The sequence below is a fragment of the Notothenia rossii genome (assembly GCF_949606895.1).
Source record: "Notothenia rossii genome assembly, chromosome: 10".
Taxonomy (NCBI): Eukaryota; Metazoa; Chordata; class Actinopteri; order Perciformes; family Nototheniidae; genus Notothenia; species Notothenia rossii.
Window position 1 is genome coordinate 34,555,280 of NC_136908.1, and position 21,387 is coordinate 34,576,666.

Here is a 21,387-nt window from a genome sequence, read left to right on the forward strand (position 1 = left end):
GTATGGGTGATTTATTTGTATGTTTATTACATCATTTTCTTATGCTGTCACACAGGTTTAGAATACAGAGAATAACCAAATATAAATACATAGAAAATGCAAAAGGGTAAAGCATTACTGGTACAAAATGTATAAAAGGACTAAAAAGCACACACTTTGACGTGTTCACCAGAGGGCGGCAAAATCAAACATTTAGAAATAATCCAGAATACACTTTGGTGTTTTTGAGATGTTTACATTCAAAGACAAGGTTAACTCTTGAATTCACTGCATACATTGAATTTGAGTAAGTTGTCACAAAACCAGAAAACTCTGAATGTTTCAAAGCTTCTGAAAGTAAAACATGTTCTTCAATGCTTCTAAAGATCTGCCTTCAGATGGAACTCGGGTCAGAAGATTTGACGTGTAAAGTTGACGACACTGTATGAAATACATATGGCTGCATTTATGAAGTTTGCTGGTGAGATGACCATAAGAGCCTGTTCTTGTTCCTTTCTGTAAGATTACAAATGATGCTGTATAAAATGGATGGAGACCATTTTCAAATGTCAAGCTATAAGAAAATGAACGTAATGGAGGCCTGTTCATCTTTTCATCGTGTATAGTAAACCATATAGCCACATGAATCACTTTACACATGGGGAAACTGGTATCATATGATCGAAAGTGACACGTTAGTGACTATGACTGTGATAATGCCCAGCTCCTTCTGCACCAGTTACTTTCATTGAAACCATGCCCCAAAAATGAAATTGTCCAGTTCAACCTAACCTGTGCAGTGAAATAAAACTACATAGTCACCAATGGCTACTATCTAGTAAACAAAAGCATGAAGAGAAGAATATTTTTTTTCTATGATGAACATTTTTGTTTAAAATACAGAAACATGTAGAAATGACAAAAAACGATGAAAAATAAAAACTAGAGTGACTTTGAATTTAAACTGGTGCAAATGATGCTGGGCAGAGTTCCCTCTGGAATAAGAGACCTTAGCATTTGAACACGTTAATGATTATGTCAGATATGTGGGGGAACAGCATGATGTGGGAAGACTAGACTTTATTCTCTTTTATTCATCTGGCACCTGATTAGAAGAGTGATGAGCACACTGTAACTCTGTAGGAGAGCTCCAGGGTGGAGCTGGGGGCTGACGGAGCCCCTCACAGGACGATGCAGCTGCAGGAGGAGCCTGTCCCGGGGGAGAGGAGGCTATGCTGGTTGGTGGCTACTGACTGGATTAACCCCCAGAAATGCTTGAAAGAGATGCCCTCACCGTCACCTACATTCATTTTCTTCAGGATTTCACCAAATCCCTGGTCTGAGCCAATCCCTTGGACCTAAGCGAAAGAGGCAAAAACAATGTGTGTTTTTATTAACAATTCAGCACAAGCTGACAAGGAGAAGAAGGATGTGGTAAGAAAACTAGAGCCAGAGTTCTGATCAGACCCACCCATCCCAGACTAAAGACACTAACAAAATTGTTATCTTCTTTTATGATGATCAACAGCCTTTTCTAAATGACCAAATATGTAATTCTGCTAATACCAAATCTAACACTACAAAGTGACGCACACAGCTGGGAGACCAGGGGATATTAAAAAGTGACGCACACAGCTGGGAGACCAAGGGACACTAAAGAGTGATGCACAAAGCTGGGAGACCAGGGGGCACTAAAAATTGACACACACAGCTGGGAGACCAGGGGACACTGAAAAGTGACGCACACAGCTGGGATACCAGGGGACACTGAAAAGTGACGCACACAGCTGGGAGACCAGGGGACACTAAAAAGTGACGCACACAGCCGGGAGACCAGGGGGCACTAAAAAGTGACGCACACAGCTCGGAAACCAGGGGACACTGAAAGGTGACGCACACAGCTGGGAGACCAGGGGACACTAAAGAGTGACGCACAAAGCTGGGAGACCAGGGTTGCGTTCCAATAGTCCATTTAGCTTAGGAACCTTCCTAACCAAGTGAAATGACCCGGAAGTACGTCAGTGGCAGCCATGTTAAGTGCCGTTCCAATTCTCCAAATGAAAGGAAAGGAGGTTTCAAACTTCCTTTATAACCTCATTTAGCTTCGGAAACACTGGACCTCCCTTGACGAAAGGAGAGGAGAAAATGCTGCCCCACAATGCCTTGCAGCCGCAACATTTGCGTCACATAACATTCGGCCGTTCACGGAAACAAACGATTATGACGGAGAAGTTATATCATAAAAGTTACGGTGCTTATTAAGCATTTTAAAACGTAAGTGGTAACTTGCCAAAGTGCTTTGTTTTGAACGTTCATCAGTATTATAATCAAAAAGAGAAATATGAACGTTAGTTTTTACTGAAATGATCAAATAAAGTCAACATTTCACTGAGCTGTGTGGGGTTTGTTCAACTTTTAAAAGATGTTTGAATGGTGATATACACAGTGATAGATGTTAAGGACTAACGTTTATAATAAGTAAATTGTATTTATTTTAAGATATTTTCATACAATCATACGTATTGGGATCATTTGTATAAATGTGGACCGGAGGGAGAGGGTGACGAGCATAAATTTAACTTTCCTTTTTTATTTCAATTACAACTTTGGCCATGAAGAATATGTTTCTCTGTTGTCCACGTTCATAAAGCATAAAACAACAGCTTCAGAGCACGGTGCAGAGTCCCCAGATGAGTCCGTCGTTCTTATTAAACATCCATGTTGGAGTCCGTTGTATAGAACACTGTAGTTTCCATAGTTTCACCACAGCAGCAGACGCACACAATGACGTCCGCTGGCGCATCATAAACACGTCAGATAGTGAAAGTGCATTCGGATTCTCTAAAGTACCGCAGTCTCTTCTCCTAAGTCCTTTTGAATTCTCCTATCCACTATCCCTTAACCCCGTGACGTTTCACTCAGAGGTCAAGGAAAAGGAGATAGGGTTATAACTTAGGAGCTGATTTCTTGATTATCGGAACGCAACCCGGGGGGCACTAAAAGTGACGCACACTGCTGGGAGACCAGGGGACACTGAAAAGTGACGCACACAGCTGGGACCGGAGCGCTTGGTGAAGTTCACGATTATACAGCTGAACAACTGTCTCTTTATTTTAACAATGTGATCACATGACTCCTTCTGATGTACTAAAGATCTGCTGTAAGCTAGCTAGCTAACGTAGCTAACCTAGTCATTTCAGATATACTGACAAGCACTTACAGTTATGAGATGAATGTCACCAAGCGCACCTTCCCAGCTGTGAGCGTCACTTTTTAGTGTCCCTTGGTTTCCCAGCTGTGTGCGTCACTTTTTAGTGTCCCCTGAGGCCTGTACTACGAAGCCGGATTTTCGCTTAGCGAGGTCACTTCAGGGTTAACTCTGGGTTTCCGGTCCTACGACGCTGGTTCACTTCTTACCGGGTTAGATCTCCATGGTAACTTATGCTGAGCGGCTAACCTGCTCCGGAGCAGGTTTGGTTCCAGGATAAGAGATCAAGTCAGTGAAAGCACCGCCTGCTAACCAATTAGAGCTCAGTGTGCGGAGTTTAAAGCGATCAATTCATATTACAGGAGAAAGGAAATACAGAAAAACTGCCGTTGCAGGAAAGACGGCCAGCAAAAATCACCGACTGTGTGAACGTGAAAATTAATAGAATATCACCTCCCATCTTCAGAGCAATCTGACTAATATAATATTAGCGTTAAGAAAGCTTACTTAAATATCTGCCACAACATAAGTAACCGGATCAAAGTAACATTAAGTACAGTCCGCGGTACTGTGAGTGCAGACGCCGATGTGTCCCATTATCATTGATATCACATCATAATGTATCATATATTTCCTTATCTGAGTCAGCTTCTTGGCCGTATCTGGCCGTGCAACACTTACAGTGTCACATACTGTATGCAGAAGTATTATTTTAAGCAACACATTAAGTTGATGAAACACTCGAGTCAAATGTAATTAAAGTCAGATCGTGTCTTAGACGGGGCAGTGATATCATAAAACTGTTAAGGTACGCATTCAAACCTTGCTTTTATCCTGGATAAAGTGTTTAAGTCATGGATGTTTAAAGTTTAACGTCTTCATATTTGTCTAATATTATAGTTTACTTTTCATTCAGGAAGTATGACGCTGTGCTGTCAGTACGCTTGTCCATGTTTGTGATTGGACAAATGTTGCTAACCCCGCCCCTTTCATGTGAACGCGCTCTCAGCCAGACAGAGGCATTGAGTTACCGAGTTTTGAATTACCTGGCATTGAGTTACCGAGTTGATAAACAGCGTCGTAGGACAGCTTAGCGAGATCGCGTTTGTTAGGGTCAGTTAAGCCAGATAACTCAAACATGTTGAACTGGATTCGTAGTACAGGCCTCTGGTCTCCGTGTTTTGAGCTTCTTGCAGCGTTTTGATCTGTGCTTGAATTGGGCCGGTACTCACCGGTACTTCTGATTTTTACCCATGTGGTACCGGCACTTAAAATGCCGGTACTCACGTCATAACGCATGACAACAAATATGCCCATCGTACCTAGATGCGTCATGAGATTCCGCCGGCATCTCATGTACGTCTAGGTACGCTGGCCATATTTGACGCGCCGCAGCGATAGACTAGAGCAGAAAAGACATCACATAACGTTAGCATTTCGAAAATGTTAGCTTGGCTTAATAATAGTGCGAAAAGACAGCGATTGTCGCCGGACAAGGATTCCCTCTCTCCTTTCCTGCTGAAAGATGGTGAGTGTACTCAGGCACGAGGAGTCATTTAACCAGCCGCCAGTAGGAGTCAGGCTTTACTTTCTTTTATATCCATAAAGAAAAAGTTAATCTGTTTACAGTTGTTTCATATGGATGTTGAGAGGTATCCATATATCTCTTCATTTTGCTTTCAAAGTGCACCAGATTGATGCCTCATGCAAATATACAGTAAAGAGACAAACCCACCAGCATTATAGGATATACTATGACTTTGAGCCAAATACTTGTTTTTGGGCTGTATAAAAAAATTGACGTGAAACAGTTGCTGATTTAGAGTACTGGCACCTTTTTTATTCCAATTCAAGCACTGGTTTTGATTATGCAGCAAATGTGTTTTCAAGTTGGTGAAGATTTTTCTTAATGTTCTGGCCCTTTTTATATCTGCATCGTTTCTGAAGCTGCAGCCAATTCTCCTGTGGAAGTGTTTGGGGGCGTTGTTACGCTGTTGCACCGGTCGGCCGCCATACCGGTCAGACAGAATATAACATGTATATATATAATGTGTGACTGAGCAGACATACAGAGAACATACACATAGAGCAGTTTTATATTTACCATGTTAGGCATCTGGGAGGACAACAGATTTTTAAATTCATCAGTTTTCAGGGTTGGACCATTGTCAGCCGAAGCAGAATGGAACTTTGAGACCAGCGTGTCGATGGCCTTCTCCAGGTCTGAATACTGGGAGAGGACAGAAGGAAAAAGAAGGGCATCACAGGTTAAAGCTGAGCAGTGACTCAACGGACAGCCTTTCTGCTGAAGTGGGACATTTCTGAATTGTACTTTTGTAAGAGCTTTTGATTTATTGAACCCAAGCGAGACCTAAAGAGAATTTCCACAAATATAACAAAACATATTCTTAGATCATTTTCTATTTAAGGTTTAAGGATAGTTTCCTGTAGGTAAACTATTTAGTTAAAAGCTATATTGTGTTTTTTGATATTACTATGTTTCAAATGATAATGTGAAAACAATACTACGATGTGAAAGTGTTGTATTCTACATTATAAACACATGTGTCTGATAACTTATTTAGGTTAATTTGAGCATTTTTACCATCAAAACATAATATTATCATCAAATAATTGATCATATATTATTCTAGGCTTACATAAAAACTGAATTGATCCCTTGGGGAATTTCACAAGCTACCCAGTAGTGTTATAATAAAACACAAGCTGAACCAGCAGCAACATTTAAGTGATGAACACATGAATGTATCTCATCATATACCTGAAGGCCACCTTAGTTCTCTACACACATGGAAAGGGAGGGGGGAGCAACCTGCTACTTTACCTTTAAGCGAGATTTGAAGGCATGATTTATTGTAACAGTGAGAGTATTTCTACTCTACTCTCTTATGAATACTGAATACACTTCCACTATAGCTTCCAACAGAGGTAGCCGTTAGAATGCAGCTCCTGAAAGATAGCGTTCCTCCTGGGCCATACTCGTTTGACAGGCTGAAGCTTATAGAGTCTGTAGAGCTGTTAGGCAATCTGTTTGAATAAGACATGAACGAGATCCGCCCTTAACCGTTTGGTGATGCTAAGTTTCTACATGTGTTTAACCAAGTGGAAAAAACCAGTGTTTGAAGTATTCATTGTTTTCCTGGCCACTTGGAGGAAACACCACATGAAGACATTACAATGAATTTGTTGGGAAACAGATGCTAATAATACACAGAGCGTCCATCTGTTGAGTATCAACGATCCCTCTTCCAGCTCTGGGTTTGGTCTCCTCACCTCCTGAGACAATCTGTCTCTAGCTGCTAAACTTTTTCTGCAATGAGTACTTTTACTCCTCATACTTTAAGAACATCTTTGTCATCATACTTTTACTTAAGTACCATTCTTGATGCATTACTTTGACTTGAAATAGTGTATTTTTACAGTGCGGTATAAGTACTTTTACTCAAGAAAGGTATCTGAATTATTTATTGACTGTCTCTTACATCCTTTTCTGTGAAACAGCTCTATGAATAAACTTTAATTGTCTTCTAAAAGTATGAGGTGAGAGTGTCAGAGTGCAGCGACATGCAGTGCTTTGGCTGAGTGTTGATGTGAATGTGGCTTAACTCAGCATTAAGGACAGTTGTATTGCTACAGTTATTCAGTGCATGTGGGCCAACAGCTTCTCAAACCACACCCTTAGTGACGGAGCAAGCTGCTGCAGGCCCACTGCACCTCAGCAGAAACTGTCCTCACATCAGCCCGATTTCACAAGGTTCAGATGAGTGGATCACAGGACTGACGCATGAAAATGGTGATTTGAAAAGAAATAGCCACTTTGTTTTTTACTTTTATCAGACATTACAAAGTGTGTAAGCATCGGGGATAAAGTCTCAGTGGGAATAATTAAAGACAGACTCATGTTTTTGTTGGACTGCCCATTACCACACCCTATCCTTTCGAGTGCTACAGCTCATCTGAAACTGTACCTCATTGGAAACTTTGTTTTAAATAGTTTTATTTTAAGTCTTACAGTGCCAATGGGGTTTGGTCCCGTGAGGAAAGTTTTTAATGTGGGACAGACAATGTGCCACATGAGAGATTATGAATCATAGTTTCTGAAGGAAGATCATGTAGCACAACGACAAAGGTCCTGTAATAAAGAGGAAGCCATGCTGCATGGAGGGCCTACACTGTATATTCCTCGCTCCCATACACACAGCTAGGTGTCCGTCGCCCAGGATCACGGCGGTTAGCAGTCTGCTACAGGGAGGGGCCGCAACTCCAGGCTCTTAAAGTCTAGCAGCGACGCTCACACGGCGGATAGAAAGTGCTCTCTGTCCGGGGAGGCTGTGCTCGGCCCGGGCCTCAGCAGACAACTATTCTGTAATGGTTCCGCTCACTTTTACAATCCAGCTGCGCATTCTTTCCTTACACCGCGATGAAACTCAACGACTAACACAACTTCATGTAAAGTTCATACGTTAGCATTCATAACCCGTGTCGAGATTTACTCTAATAAAAGTTGTATTTCTTACCTGAGACATGTCGACTGTTAGTTTCTCTGCGAGATTCTCCCCTCTGTCTGTCTGTCTGTCTTTGAGTGAGAGTGTGTGTGGTTGCTGACAGTCACTAACTGGCAACCTTCCTGGATCCTCCCTCTGCATGAGAGAAAGCCAGGAAGAAGAAGAAAAAGGAACATACATGATATGTTGGCAGACTCTACTCTGCGCGCGCGCGTATCTTTGTGTGTGTGTGTGTGTGTGTTTGGTGCTGTGGACATACATGTGAGAGTACAGGAGTGTATAAAGTGGTGTGTGTGGATGTTATAAGGAGCAGATTACTTTCAGCAGACTCTCATTCCACATCTGGAAAGCTTTAGACAAAGTTGGACGCTTTGCGCAATAGTGTGTGCATGTTGAGGCTGGCACTGCTGATCCTGTCCCTCTGTTAGCCTGTTCACTGCTGATCCTGTCCCTCTGTTACTGTTCATAACAGCCAGAGGTGGGAGAAGTACTCATATATTGTACTTCAGTGTAGGAATACTCAGTTACAGTAGAAGTCCTGCATTCAAAATGTTACTCAAGCAAAAGTAGAAAAGTATTTGCATCAAATATACTTAAAGTACCAAGTGGGATAGTGTGCTGATCTTTGGATAAGGGGAGCACTGGTTCAAACCCCACTGCACTCGGCATGCCGTTGTGTCCATGGGTAAGACACTTCACCCCAGGTTGTTCCTGCGGGGATTGTCCACAGTATGGAGTATGTAAGTCGCTTTGGGTAAAAGTGTCTAACAAGTGACATGTAGCTAATGTAAAAGTAGACATTGTGCAGATTGGTCCATCTCAGAATAATAGATATGATATGTTTTATAATGATTGATCATGAAAGTGTTCTCAAAGCTGGTAAAGGTGCAGCTAGTTTGAATGACTTTGTATACTGCAGGGTAGCTTGTGAATTTACTCCAGGTGGAACTAAAGTCTGATTTAACACTTAATTATATTTCACATCATTCATCCACATCTGTAAAGTAACTAAATGTATCAAATACATGTAGTCGAGTAAAAGTACACCATGTACCTCTGAACTGTAGAGGAGTAGAAGTACAAAGCATCAAATGGAAATACTCAAGTAAAGTACAAGTGTCTCAAAACTCTACTTAAGTAGAGTACTTGAGTAAATGTACTTAGTTACTTCCCCCCTCTGCTGCCAGCTGATCATGTCACCAGATCTGCTCTCATATTGCAGATCAACAGAGGGCAGACTTTATGTGAAACTGAAAGCTGTTGGGTCAGTTTGAGATGGAATCAGAGAGGGAGAAGGGAACAGCCACAGCCACGTTCTTTCTGCTTGGTTTTATGATGTCAGCGGGCTGGGTGCACTCGTGACACGGGGGGAAGCTTGGTTCAAATTAACCACAAGAATTTAGCTGAAGACAAAAAAGTGTAAATGAATGAACAGAATTTCAGCAGATCGTCAGCCTGAACTAAAAGGAAAGCGTGGATGACTTTGAGGTGAAGGGTGTGTCACAACATATCATATATATTATTCACATTTCATTATTTACATGGTCAAAACCCACTGCCCCCCCCTCATACACACCTTCAGGTCCTTAAATTGGTTGGTGCCACACCCAGTCAAAGAATCCACAATTAATTGCTTTAGAGACCTTCAACATTTCAGTTACCAATGTTACTGCCCCGAGCAAACACACACACACACACACACACACACACACACACACACACACACACACACACACACACACACACACACACACACACACACACACACACACACACACACACACACACACACACACACACACACACACACACACACACACACACACACACACACACACACACACACACACACACACACACACACACACACACACACACAATATCCAGTTCCCATTATCCCAATATCACCAACGCATATTTTCCAAAATATGTTTTTGGGCACTGTTCTTCTCTCGTGAGTCAAACTCCAAAATGTTAAATTATTTTCAATTTGAAACAACACATCTGCAGAAAGCTTCATGTGTTAATGAGTGGAGCAGAGATAATGACAGCAGATGTTCTGCAGGCCATGAGCAGAGAACACATGTTCATACGTGAAGTCAGTGAGAGGATGTGAGCAGAGCGTGCATCATATCTCTGGATTGATCACAAGGACATGAGTAAAAAGAATTTCAGATAAGAGTCTTATAAAAATGCAAATACCTTTCAGACAGTCCAAGAACATTTACAATTATAGAATGTTGCCTTATTTCAAACAATACTTAAAAAAAAACCTTGTTACCATTTCCCATCCACAAAGAGCTGATCTTCATGTGTAGACGGTCTTTGGCCACTAGATGTCATCACTCCATAACTTCAATTTTTCAATTTCACTTAAAATCTGTCGCACAGGTTTGGAGTTCACACAGAATGACCTACATTACATTTCAGGGAGAGCTGTCAGCAGCATCCAGTCATCTGCAACTATTCTGCAAAAGTTTACCTTGAGGGCAAAATAAAGAATGTTAATGTGGATCCGATATACAATGAGTGGAGGTCCACTTTGGATCATTTTCTAAAGAGTGGTGGTGTGATGAACCCCGCCCCCCCTCTCTCCACCTGCAGCTGGACAGACAGATAACCCCCCCTCTCCACCTGCAGCTGGAAAGACAGATACCCCCCCCCTCTCCACCTGCAGCTGGACAGACAGATACCCCCCACACAGATACCCCCCCCCCTCTCCACCTACATCTGGACAGACAGATACCCCCCCCCCCTCTCATCCTGCAGCTGGATAGACAGATACCCCCCGCCCCTCTCAACCTGCAGCTGGACAGACAGATACCCCCCCCCCTGCAGCTGGACAGACAGATACCCCCCCCCCTTTCCACCTGCAGCTGGACAGACAGATACCCCCCCCTCTCCACCTGCAGCTGGACAGACAGATATCCCCACCCCTGCAGCTGGACAGGCAGATACCCCCCCCCTGCAGCTGGAAAGACAGATACCCCCCCTCTCCACCTGCAGCTGGACAGACAGATACGCCCCCCCCCTGCAGCTGGACAGACAGATACCACCCCCCCCTCTCCACCTGCAGCTGGAGAGACAGATACCCCCCCCCCCTGCAGCTGGACAGACAGATACCCCCCCTCTCCACCTGCAGCTGGACAGACAGATACCGCCCCCCCCTGCAGCTGGACAGACAGATACCACCCCTCCCCCCTCTCCACCTGCAGCTGGAGAGACAGATACCCCCCCCCCCCCTGCAGCTGGACGGACAGATACCCCCCCCTCTCCACCTGCAGCTGGACAGACAGATACCCCCCCCCCTTTCCACCTGCAGCTGGACAGACAGATACCCCCCCTCTCCACCTGCAGCTGGACAGACAGATACCCCCCCCCCCTTTCCACCTGCAGCTGGACAGACAGATACCCCCCCTCTCCACCTGCAGCTGGACAGACAGATACCCCCCCCCCTTTCCACCTGCAGCTGGACAGAGAGATACCCCACCCTCTCCACCTGCAGTTTTACAGACAGATACCCCCCCCGCCCCCTCTCCACCTGCAGCTGGACAGACAGATAACCAACCCCCTCCCCCCTGCGGCTGGCCAGACGTCAAAGTTAAAGGTGGCTAATGAAGCATCAGACATCAGCAGTAGGTTATTTATTGATGTATTTTATGTTGTGTAATCCATCCATCTTCTCCCGCTTATCAGTGGTCGGGTCGTGGAGGTAGCAGTTCCAGCAGAGAGCCCCAAACTTTATTTTCCATGGCCACATCAACCAGCTCTGACTGGGGGATCCCAAGGCGCTCCCAGGCCAGCGAAGAGATATAATCCCTCCAGCTGGTTCTAGGTCTACCCCTTGGTCTCTTCCCAGCTGGACGTGCCTGGAACACCTCCCTAGGGAGGCGCCCAGGTGTCATCCTAACTAGGTGCCCGAACCACCTCAACTGGCTCCTTTCGACGCGAAGGAGGAGCGGTTCAACTCCGAGTCCCTCCCGGATGACCGAACTTCTCACCTTATCCCTAAGGGAGACACCAGCCACCCTGCGGAGAAAACCCATCTCGGCCGCTTGTACCCGCGTACAAGCGGGTACAAGCCTGTATGTTTTATTTCATAATAAAACATGAAAATGGTGACAGCTTATGTGAACCACAGACCTTATTCCAGGCATCTGAAACATGTTTCAAAACCTGAACGTGTACCTGTCCTTGTGTTTCAGCATCAGATATTTGTCATTTCATGCATAAAATGTTCATGTGTTAGTCTTCTCCCAGTTGTATTTTTGTTTTTTAATTTGATTTTAGTTTACAAATTAAATAATCATTCTTCTTGTTGTCAACAAATGAAAGAGCTACTGTCTCAACTCTGACTCCATTGGCTTCCTCTCAAACACATAAAGAATAACAACAATGGAGCTGGGAGGAAGAAGAACCACCAGGCTGTGAAACACAAACAGATATATTCACTTGGGCTTGGCTCTGCACATTAAACAACCAATTCATCCTTCAAAAGAAGAAGAACTGAAGAAGCCCATAAAGCTTTTTTAAAAGACCGTGCAGCCTCTGAAATACACATTCAGTAAATGTAAGAGTGGCACAAATGAATGATTACTGTAACAGCATGGTTTGTCGTGTTCATTCAGAACATCCCTTCAGTTTATAAACTCTGTGCTGAGCTGGAGGTGAAATCCCTCCAGATGTTCTTTAAGTTTCTCCCTCACATCTTCACCCGTTTCGGTGCTGAGGACAGAATGCTGGCCTCCCCCCCTCTCCATCAGCTGTTTAACTTCCAGTTCTGAAACTTGCCCTTCATCAGGAGCGCACTCCATCTTGAGAAAGCTCTGTATTTTATCTTGAGCAGGGACAGGCACCAGGAGGAGCTGCCCCTCTCCCCCCCCCTGTATCAGGAACAGCTGCTGGAGGGGAGCCTCCTCACCCAGAGCCCCACTCTCCCCTTCAGAGAGCAGCAGTTGCTCATGAAAATCAGACAGAGACATCCCAGGGATCACATGTTGGACACCTTGAGTTTGGAGCAGGACTTGGGGATTTGTTCCATTTAAGTCACTACTTTCTACACTTTTTCCAGGTGGTCTTTCCTGTATGTTTGTAGTGTTTGCGGCTGTACTGGTTTCTACCCGGTCCCTCATTTTTAGCGTGTCCTCATGCACTGCAGGCTCCACATCATTTGAAGTCTTTGAAGCTCTGCGTGCTTCCAGCCCTCTTCTACAGTAGAAGCAGAATCCCTTCTCCTCCTCAGAGCAGCTGCTAGAGTCTGGCAGACAATGCTCCATCCGATCCACACATCTGTCCTCAAACAACCCTACGCCCTCAGATTTAGCATCTCTCCCCCCCTGGTTAGAACCTCCTTTGCCTAGTCTCTTCTCCCCCCAGGTTCTAGAACCATCTTGTGACAGGAGCAGAGTGTGCTTCAGCTGTTTGTCCCGCAGCCTAAGCACGGTGCTCCGCAGGCGGTTCTCCCTCCGCCGGGCCGCATGCAGCTGTCGTAAGGCTCTCTCCAAGCAGTCTATGGCCTGGTCGTAGCGTCTCCTCCACAGCAGGGGGCAGAGCTGAGCGTAGCTGTGCTCCTTGGGTAGGTAGAAGCCTGGAGGAGGGGGCAGACGCCTCATGTAACGTGATGGGGACTGCGGACGACACGCTGGTTCTGGTTCTGGACTGGATTCCTGCTGTGGGAGCTGCTCCACCTCTGAGGGCTCTTGGGGAGATGAAGGTGTGTTTCCATTTGGTTGTTTGGAAGTTTCACCCCCGTCTGTCTTCTGCTGAGCATTCTGCAGGTCGTCTGAGCGCCGATTCCTCCTACAGAAAAGAAAGATTATTCATTGATTATTAAAAACATTTAGCTGACACTTTTATCCAAAGCCACTCACATACACTCCAATACCACAGACATGCCATCCGACCTCTGCAGCTCATCCAGAATGCAGCGGCTCGTCTGGTCTTCAACCTTCCTAAATTCTCCCACACCACACCGCTCCTCCGCTCCCTTCCCTGGCTTCCAGTAACTGTTAGAATCCACTTCAAGACACTGGTACTTGCGTACCATGCTGCGAATGGATCTGGCCCTTCCTACATCCAGGACATGGTTAAACCGTACACCCCAGCACGTGCACTTCGCTCTGCATCGGCCAAACAGCTCGCTGCACCCGCACTGCGAGGGGGACCCAAGTTCCCATCAGCAAAAACACGTGGGTTTGCTATCCTGGCTCCAAAATGGTGGAATGAGCTCCCCCTTGAAACCAGGACAGCAGATAGTTTACACATTTTACTTTAGTCAGTTTATTGAACATGTCAGAAACAAAAACATACAAGAATAATATATATATATATACTCTTTCCCCCCCCCCCCCTTTTTCTTTCTCACTCAAATTAATAATTAAAACAAAGTACAAAAAAAAATAATAATAACAAAAAACAAAAACAAAACAAAAACAACAATAATTCTCAAATAGTCTCTGTCATGTTCAACAGGGGCAAGAAGAAGCTTAAAAAAAACTTTTCTGGGGGACTTCCGGTTTACACATGAGGCGATAAGCAGCTAAGAAGAGGAGCTCCCGGCCAAATAAGTTCAAAAAGGAAGAAAACCCCAATAAATGTGATTCGAAGTTGGAAGAATAGGTCATGAGCAAATTAGTAAATAAGAAAGGAATGGAGAAAAAGACGAAAGCCGAAAAACAGCCCGGAGAGATGCAGGTCCAGATGGAACACAGTCAGCCGCTAACGGCTAACGCTAAAGCTAGCAACGACGAGCAACCTAGCTGGGTGTCGGCGCTGCAGACTAGCTTAGATGCCATGCGGGATAAACTCGAGAAAGCCCAGCACAACATGGATGCTAAACTGGATCAAATTGGCAGCCGGATGGAAGAAAATCTAAGAGGAGTACATAAAGAAATGGGACAACTGAGAGAATATATGGACAAACACGGAGAAGATATGAAGCAAGGGCTTGATAGCTTCAGAGAGGAAACAAATAGAAAATTTGAGACCGCTGAGGCGGAGATGCGGGCCCAAAAGAAGGATATGGAGATCCTTGAAGAGCGTACGGCTGGGGTCGAGGAGTGGAGTACCGACGTCAAGGACATTATTACGGCCTCTCTTGAACAACAAACCAAGCTCCAAGATAAGCTGTCCGACATAGAAGGGAGGTCGAGAAGAAATAATATACGAATCGGGGGGTTGAAGGAGGGAATAGAGGGAGACTCGGTCTCCGAGTACGTCGACAGGTTAATTCACAAGGAGCTGGGAATGTCGGAGGATATTAAGTTGGAGATTCAAACGGCGCACAGGGCACCTGCTTCAAAACCACAACCAGACAAACCCCCAAGAGCCATTATTGTCAACTTCTTGAGGTTCGAGGTCAAGGAGAACGTCATTAAGACGGCCTGGAGAACGGCGATGGAAGTGAAGGGACGGAGAGTGACATTCGACCACGATTATTCTTCTGAGGTGGCAGTTAAACGTCGGAAATATGCGGCGCTCAAGAGAATTCTCAAAGATAAGGGGATTCGTTTTCAATCTCCAATGGACACACTGAGGGTTTACTGGAACGAAGGAACGATAGTGTATAAGAGTGCTCAGGACGCGGCAAGGGCGATGCGGCAGAGAGGCTGGCAGGTGCCGGACCCGGGAGTAGAGAGACCTACGCTGCTGCAGAGACTGGAGGCAGCGCGCAAGTGGACCAGACTTCGGAGACGAGAGCGGGGAGACAACAACGAGATAGGAGTGAGGGAAGACCGGCACCGTATCGAGGGTGTTGATGAGTAGTCTGAGGGAACAAGATACGGCGTTGAAAAGACAGAAGGATGAGGTGACGGGCCACGGCGATCAGAAAAAGACAGCACAGACACAAACAAATTTAACCAAGTTACTTATAAATGCTATAGCCTTTTATTTTGTGCCACTTTAAAACACTGCAGTGGGTGAGTAAGTAAGATTGTTATTTGTTTTTATAAAAGGAACCTGTATGGACATGTATGCAGGCTGGGGAATTATTTATCTATAACATTTTACGATTTGATTCGGACTAATTTAAAGAAGTGCTAATTCACTAAAAACATAGAATCACCTCCATCGCCAATACAGAGACCAGGGGTTTAAAGACTATATCAAAAATGTTCACAAAGTTCCGGCCGGGAGCTCCGGAGTTTAAACCACACGCTGGACAATTATAGTGAGCTTGGGAGATCAGCCACAGGAGAGATCTCCGCCACTAGGGGGGGCCCTCTCACTAGCAGAGGCCTTACCTTCCACCCACCAGCGGGGGAAAGGGGGATATTTTTAAAACCCCAAAAACCTTGGAAGACCAAGTTCTGATAATTAATTTGTATTTGTTTAGCTTAGCGGTTGCTGCTACTATATATATTGTGTTTTGTGACATGGAGGGAACGAAAAGATGCTTTGAAGGGAAATATAATGCAACGTAGGGGAATCAAAATGGTGTCGTTAAATGTCAATGGTTTGAACAATCCGATTAAAAGGGGGAAAGTATTAACCAAATTTAGAAAGGAGGAGATGCAGGTTATCTTATTGCAAGAAACTCACCTATCAGTACAAGAACATGAACAACTGAAAAGGTATGGATATAACAACACATTTTATAGTTCATTTAAGCAAGGTAGTGGCTACACTAATTGGGAACTCAGTAAAATTTGAAATAAACAAAGAAATATATGACAGAGAGGGGAGGTATGTGGTGATCAAGGGGAAAATGGAAGGACAAATGGTTACACTAATTAATGTTTACGCCCCACCGGACAGCGATAAGACTTTTTTTAAGGAATTGTTTGATATCATAGCTGTGGAAATGGAAGGAATCCTGATTTGCGGGGGGACTTCAATGTGGTACTAAACTATGATTTGGATACAACAAGTAACAAGTACAAGGAAGGCTAGGACGCACATTGTCAGATACATTAACATACAACTGAGGGAACTAGGAATCACAGATATATGGAGAGATATACACACACTAGATAGAGACTACACACACTACTCACACCCACACTCAGTCTATTCTAGGATAGATTACTTTTTTATGTCAAAGGGAGATAAATATAGGGTAGAAGACTGTAGAATAGGTGTTACAGACCTGTCTGACCATAGTGCAATATATCTAACATTGAATCTAAATGGTAGGAGGAAGAACACCGTCTGGAGATTGAATGTGGGTCTATTAAACAATAAGGGGTTTGTGGAAGAAATAAAGAGAGAGATAATCAGATATAAGGAGGAAAATGATAACGGGGAAGTAGACCCAACTATTCTGTGGGATGCACTAAAGGCAGTATTAAGGGGGAAACTAATAGCACAAACAGCACACCTTAAAAGAACCAGACTGGAACTCTATCAAAATTTAACTGGGTAACTAAAAGAATTAGAGAGGCAACATAAAAATACAAATGACCCAGAGACACTTAGGAAGGTTAAGGACATTAGAGGGAAGATAGAAAATATATTATTAATAGAGGTGGAGAAGAAAGCTAGGTTTGTAAAGCAGGCATATTATGAAGGGGGCCCAAAGCAAATAAATTATTGGCTAGAAAGATAAGGGCACAACAAACATTAAACACTATACATAAGATTAGGAATCCTAAAACCAATGAGTTACTTAGAGAGCCGGAGGAAATAGAGAGAGCATTTGAGGATTATTATAGGACACTATACGCACAACCAACTGCAGCAGAGGAAGAGAGTATGAAGGCATTTTTAGAGGGGCTGGACCTACCATCGACAGGAGAAGAACAGAATAGGTTATTGAACTCAGATATTACTGAAAAAGAGATGGGGGATGCAATTAGTAGAATGAAAAATAGTAAGTCACCAGGCAGCGACGGGCTGCCATGCGAAATGTATAAGATATTCAAATCGGAATTAAGCCCCTTACTGTTGGCATCATTTAAATATACTATGAAAGAGAACAAAACTCCCCCGTGATGGAAAGAGGCTATCATTACTACAATTCCCAAGGAAGGCAAGGATAAAGAATTATGTAGTAGCTTTAGACCAATATGCATACTTAATGTAGACTACAAGATGTATACGTCCATAATTTCGAAAAGATTTGAGACATTCATGCCCGACATTATAGATGAGGACCAGACTGGTTTTATTAGAGGGAGACAGACACAAGATAATATAAGGAAAAAAATTCATATAGTGGAGGAGGCCCAAAGGAGGGGAGACAGTGCAATTTTAGTGAGTATAGATGCAGAAAAAGCTTTTGATAGTGTGAACTGGGTCTATTTGTATAATGTCTTAGAAAAGTTTGGATTTAATGAAAAGTCAATCAAATGTATAAAATCATTGTATCATGAACCAACAGCTAGAGTGAAAGTGAACGGTAGTCTGACGGATCGGATTAAATTAGAGAGGTCGACAAGACAGGGCTGCTGTCTCTCCCCAAAACTTTTTGATATCTTCATCGAACCATTGGCCCAAGCAATTAGGCAGAACCAGAATATAAAGGGGGTTGAGGCAGGAGGTTTAGAACACAAATTGGGACTATTTGCGGACGACTTGATAGCATACATGGGGCAAACAGACATGGGCTTCCCGATACTGATGGATTTACTGGAGGAATATGGACAATACTCAGGGTACAAACAAAACGTGACAAAGACACAGATTTTAGCACTAAACTACACACCAACACCAGAGATCAAAGACAAATACAGAATTAGATGGGACATGGATACAATTAAATATTTAGGGGTTAACATCACAAAAGGGTTAGACAAATTATACAATGCAAATTATACGCAGATCAATCAGAATATCAAGAGGGATTTATGTAGGTGGACAATACAGACCTTAGACCTTAGTTCAAGGATTGAAATAGTTAAAATGAATATACTGCCTAGGCTACTGTACCTTTACCAATCACTACCTATATCTATTCCACAAAGTCAATTTATGGAATGGGATAAATGGATTTCGAGGTTTATTTGGGGGGGGAAAAGGCCCAGGATTAGGCTTGCAACACTGCAGCTACCCAAAGGGAGAGGAGGATTGGCAGTGCCGAGTTTCCAGGATTATTATTATGCAGCACAAATCAGAACAGTGGCATGCTGGTGTAATATGGACTACGTAGCTAAATGGAAGGACATCGAAACAAATGGGGAAAACTACCAGATTCAAAAACTACTCGGGGATAAAGAATTATTCAGGACAAAGGAAAACGTATTAGACCCAATCACAAAATTCACTTTAAACACTTGGAACACGGTAATAAAGAGATACAAAATAGGAAAACAGACAAAGATTTTGAGATGGATAACAAATGATAATAAATTCCAGCCGGGAAAAGAAGATGCAGGTTTTAAACGATGGGCCCGAGGGGGCATCACAGCAATATGTAGGATGGTGGAAAAAGGGGAAATGCAGAGTTTTCAATATCTAAGAGATAAGTTCGATCTGGAAAGGGGGGACCATTTTAGATACTTACAGGTGAGAGACTATTATATAAAAGAAATAAAAATGGATAAAAACACTAAACAAAATGGGGTAATTAAGGTAATGATTGAAGCATATGAAGGGAAGAAAGGCAGGGTGATTTCAGCTCTGTATCAGGCTCTGTTGGAGAGTAGGGGGAATTCAACTCTATATATAAAAGAAAAGTGGGAGAAAGAACTCGGGATTGATATGACAGAGGAAGAATGGTATAATGTATGTAGAGTGCAGCATTCAACTACTGGGTCAAGGGTATGGAGGGAATTTGGGTGGAAAAACATAATCAGATACTTCATAACCCCAAAGATAAAAGGGAGGTATGCCCCGGAACAGAACGCATGTTGGAGGCAATGCGGCGAGGTGGGGGCAGACCACACACACATTTTTTTTAAATGCCAAAAGATGAAGGGATACTGGGAGGAAGTATGGGGAGTATTGAAGGGGATATTAGGTTATGAGGTTCCTAAGACCGGCCTGATGTTATACTTGGGGAATCTGGTGTAGGAAAACACACAGGGTGGGGACAGATACCTGATTAAGGTGCTGCTGGCTGCAAGCAAGAAAACAATTACCAGAGCATGGTAGAGAGCAGCTCCACCTACAAAGGAGCAATGGCTGGGAGTAGTACAGGAAATATTTGATATGGAGAGATTCACACACATATTGAGGGTCCAGGAAGGGAAATTTGAGTCCAAATGGGAAAAATGGGTTGAATATAAAAGAAAAATGAACGACACCACAAATTGAGAATTGGAACCAGACCATGATGTTGCATTAAAATAGGGTAGAAAGCTTCCATGTCACTGTTTGCTTGTTTTTATTATTATTTGTATTTTCTTTTTTCTTCTTCAATGGGTTTCTAATTCAAGTGTATACTGTACTATATGTGGTTTTGTATGATTATAAAAATGTCAATAAAAAGTTAAGTGAAAAAAAAAAAAAAAAACTTTTCTGGTCCTACCCCCTGTAGGATATATTTTTCTTATAAATAAAATATTAGGCCATCGTCATCAGCGACATGTTTGTCTTGTTAATTTGTTTGCTTTTTGACAAAACAATCAGAAAGAAATTACTTTTACAATTACAAGAAATAACAACAAATGGGATTTTACAGGTCCTGTTCACACATCTTCCGGCGCAGACTGAAAACTCATCTCTTTCGACTCCACTTCGAGCGATAGAACTATTAACAAAGCACTTATATACTAATAAAGGGCTGGCTTATATAAAGCCGGTTGAGTAGCACTTGAAATGTTTTAGCTCTATGAAACCTGATGTAATTATATGATTCTGTTTTCTTCAAGTTTGTATTTTGTTGGTCGAACGCACTTATTGTAATTCGCTTTGGATAAAAGCGTCAGCTAAATGCAATATAATGTAATGCCAACAGGAGCGATTGGGGTTAAGTATCTCGCCCAAAGACACTTGGACATGCAGGGGCTGGGAATCAAAACCACTGACCCTGTAACATGTATGCACCTTTAAACCCTGGAGCCACAGTGCCCACATAGCCTTTTGGCAGGATATACAAGTGGGGGAACAATGACAACATTTCCTAAATGTTGACATAATAAGGTTCATCAATATAACCGGAAGTGTGTGTCGCAGTGGGTTGTGCGTTTGTGCTGGGATCAGGGGGTCACAGGTTCAAACCCCACTGCAGTCAGCATGTCGTTGTGTCCCTGAGACACTTCACCCCAAATTGCTCCTGTGGGGATTGCCAACAGTATTGAGTACAGTGTTTCCCCTAGGTTTACTGCCTTGGCAGAGAGAGGAGCTAAGGATTATTGTTATTTGTTTTTGTACATTAACAAAGTATTTGTACATTAAAAAGTAATACTGTATTACTTTTATTCAAACTGTATTCCCTTCTTATCATGTAGCCTACACTTCTTCCTTTCATTGATACATTTAAATCACCTGACTACAGCATATAACATACCTGCTGCAACCCTGTGCTGCTGCTGCTGCTGCTGCTGCTTCTCTCTGCCTCATCCTCTATTGCTGGAGGCAGCTCCACCTCATCTGATCTCTGATATGAAAGCAATCGTGTTATGATCATATTGAGCTATTGGTGTGAGTCTAACATTAAACCAGCAGTCTGCTTGCCATACATTGCTGACGATACATTTTAAGTGGCAATTTGCTGTTGTTGTTAGCCTCACATCAACAGGTGTAGACAGAACAACCAATTATCCTGAGCTAATTCACTGAATAAACCAACTC

The 21,387-nt window shown here is 43.3% G+C and overlaps 2 protein-coding genes across 5 annotated transcripts in view; both read right to left on the reverse strand.

Annotated features, from left to right (window-relative positions):
* Window position 1: 1 nt before the first annotated feature.
* On the reverse strand, window positions 2-8,411 carry s100v2 (S100 calcium binding protein V2). Of its 2 annotated transcripts, none has more exons than XM_079653353.1 (4): window positions 8,316-8,411; window positions 7,726-7,848; window positions 5,292-5,417; window positions 2-1,337 (listed from the first exon to the last, which is right to left on the reverse strand). In XM_079653353.1, exons 1-4 carry the CDS (start codon window positions 8,394-8,396, stop codon window positions 1,161-1,163), a joined length of 507 nt encoding a protein of 168 aa, XP_079509479.1. In that variant the 5' UTR covers window positions 8,397-8,411; the 3' UTR covers window positions 2-1,160. The 2 variants fall into 2 exon arrangements, with proteins under 2 accessions (XP_079509479.1, XP_079509480.1); XM_079653354.1 differs by lacking the exon at window positions 8,316-8,411 and adding an exon at window positions 8,032-8,070.
* A 2,894-nt stretch (window positions 8,412-11,305) lies between these two features.
* thap7 (THAP domain containing 7) overlaps window positions 11,306-21,387 on the reverse strand; it is a 52,793-nt gene continuing 42,711 nt past the window's right edge. For 2 of the 3 annotated variants that reach the window (XM_079653329.1, XM_079653330.1), the window contains exon 5: window positions 11,306-13,512. In XM_079653329.1, coding sequence (XP_079509455.1) covers window positions 12,351-13,512 — 1,162 coding nt within the window. In that variant the 3' untranslated portion in view covers window positions 11,306-12,350. Of the gene's footprint in view, window positions 13,513-13,616; window positions 14,025-21,387 lie in introns of those variants that run through there. The other variant, XM_079653331.1, reaches the window with a different exon arrangement.